This window comes from Nanorana parkeri, unplaced genomic scaffold (assembly GCF_000935625.1).
Source record: "Nanorana parkeri isolate BGI_ZX_2015 unplaced genomic scaffold, ASM93562v1 scaffold182, whole genome shotgun sequence".
Taxonomy (NCBI): Eukaryota; Metazoa; Chordata; class Amphibia; order Anura; family Dicroglossidae; genus Nanorana; species Nanorana parkeri.
The window spans coordinates 797,022-799,780 of NW_017306450.1; the positions used below are offsets into that span (position 1 = coordinate 797,022).

A 2,759-nucleotide genomic window follows, 5' to 3' on the forward strand; every position below is an offset into this window, starting at 1 on the left:
CGAAGCCCCTAAAAGTAAAGTAAAAAATAAAAATATTTAATAAAAAATTAATTAATAAATAAAAATTGATTTAAAAAAATGAAAAAGTTTCAAAAAAATAAAATATTAAAATTTGAAAAATTAAAATAAAAACATGTGTGTGTGGAGGGGAGGTGCAGGGTACAGTTCCAGTGGTTGTTTATATAATGGGGGGGGGGCGAAAAAAAATTTCTGCCCCGTGCGCCCAGAACTCTGGTTACGCCACTGCCTAGAAGGAGTGGTTTTTACGTAATTATTTGTTACGGATTGCTTCAGGCACTTTGTCCATGCTATACATTATGTTCTGTTGCGCATAAGACCGGAAAAGGGTGGGATAATTCATGCCAAGCTCAATAGGCTTAGAGCAAAAAAAAAAAGTTTGACATGTTAGAACAATGGTGGTCATCTTACTGGGTAATGTAACCTTAAAGTGTATTTCCACTTTTGCAATTTAATTTTGAGAAAATGTCTCTATATGTTTGTTATGTGTTTCTATTCACACAACATACCTCAAAATAATTTAAAACAAATATTTATTACCTTTTAGATACTTTGTTGCAGCAGGCAACATGGCTGATTCCAGTTTGTTCTCTCAGTACCTTCACAGTGATCTGTCCTTTTTTTAGGACTGAAATTTGAGGATTGTGTTTCTCTCATTAAAGGACAACTATGAGGTGAGTAAAAAATCACTCATGCTTATAGCTCGAGCCTATGTGTGACAATGAAACGGTCACACGTTGGCTCAATAGATCGGGAAGTGAGCGAACGCATACCGTCGATTGCTCACTTCCCAATCATCTCCCTGCAGAGAGCGGTGACCGTCTGTCACCGCTCCCCGCAGGGATTCCCCCCCTCCCCGCTCCGATCCTCCAGCACTGACTGGAGGAACGGACGGGGAGGGGGTGGGTACAGCTGGCCACTCCCCCGTCTAGCTAGGCAGACCCAGCTTTCATTCACGCAACTGGGTGGATCTCGACAGCATTGTCGGGATCCGTCCCGGGTGTGGCGGTCTCAGTATACCGTGAGCTGTAGCTTGCGGTATACTGAGCTTTGGGTCACGGGAGGACGCTAGTATATGACCTCCCCTTACCATTAAGAGAACTATGAGGAAAAACACTTACCCCATAGTTCTCTTTTAAGGTCATGAACATAGTGGAGAAGCCCTTCACCCCTCACAACCCTTATTAACATTACAAAAGAAGCAGATGCAAGTAAAAATGTTAACTCTTTAGAAGCCCAGAAACCCAAACCCAAGTAAAAGCAATTAAAACTGCAAGAAGCATGTTTTAAATATTTTTTGAGCGTATGTCATGTGAATGGGAACATGTAAAAAATATAAAATAGGTGTTATCCCAATTTGGCTGCGAAAGTGGAAATACATTTTAAATGCAGCCTTTGACATTACCAAAGGGGCCCACATTGGGGGGAATTTATCAAAATTGGAGCAGACAGAATTGTTGTGCATGGGAACAAATCAGCTTCTATCTTTCATTTGTAAAGCTTAATTAAACAAAATGAAGAGAGCTAATTGGTTGCCATGAGCAACTGCTGAAAATTCTGTCTGCTCCAGTTTTGATAAATTCCCCCCATTATTTTCAGTATTTTCAGTATTTTCCGTATATGTTAAGCTACAGAAGACTATCAGAGATGTTGGACTTGTTTCGGAAAAAGTTTAGCGGCTGGGGACATGATACAAAAGACTATTAGAGGCTGTGGACTTAATACAGGAGATGATCAAAGGCTGAGGGCTGGACATATACATTTAGTTTCGTTCCCAATGGACATTCGTACAAATTTCTTTAAATTCATTTAACAAAATACGGAGCCATACAAATTTTGTTAAAATAGAAATTAAATCAGACATTAGACTGTTCTCTGGCCAATCAGATTGTCTTGGCTGTTAGGGGGTTGCATTACAGGCTAGGTCATGTGACTTTGTTCCGATACGAAAATTTAGATTTTTCCGAAATGGAACTTCAGACGGATCTGACATCTAAATAACGAACCGAATAAAATTTCAGAACCAAAATCCAAAAAACTACAGAAATAAAAATCGGAAGCGATCCGAAATGAAACACATTTTATGAGGGGTTACACGTCTACTGAGGACTTGTTACATGATACTGTGAGCAATCATTGAATTTAGAGTCCCTTTACAATACAGTGATGTGTTATTTGGCACCCTACACCCTTCATTAAATTAATGTGCAAAATCTGATGTTACTTAAAATTTAACAACTGCTAAGCAACAAATCTGTAGCTATGAACAAAACTGGGAATTCCCTAGAGGAAAGGCCACATGGTGGTTTATTTGAAAAATACATATGGAAAATGTTCTTTGACAATGTGTGGAATCTAATTGAAATACTCTAAGGTGATATAACCTTAACACGCGTCACACTGCAGAACAAATATTCCAGGAAGTGTGTAGGACTTGAAGTAGCTACTACCTGCAGTCTTAAAGCATCATCACTTCTTTTAATAAACATTGTTTCAGACTGCAAGAAGAGGACATAACTCCCAAGCATAGCATGATCAACACCTTCAGCCAAAGCCCTACAATGTATCCGACACAACAAGGGTCTCCGCTCTCAATCATGAAAATCACTTTATGGATGTTTACTATTTGTGTTCTTGGCCAAATTATTGGGACCTGTATTTTCGGTGTATATTTTCATAAAAAACTAGATAAGGTAAGCCACATAGGATAAAATTACTGAACATTTTATTGTTATAGATCA

General features: G+C 38.6%; 1 protein-coding gene across 1 annotated transcript in view; it reads left to right on the forward strand.

Moving 5' to 3' along the window:
- Nucleotides 1-2,549: 2,549 nt before the first annotated feature.
- Nucleotides 2,550-2,759, forward strand: part of CD40LG (CD40 ligand) — a 29,770-nt gene continuing 29,560 nt past the window's right edge. The window contains exon 1 of the mRNA XM_018555040.1: nt 2,550-2,711. Coding sequence (XP_018410542.1) covers nt 2,550-2,711 — 162 coding nt within the window. The remainder of the gene's footprint in view (nt 2,712-2,759) is intronic.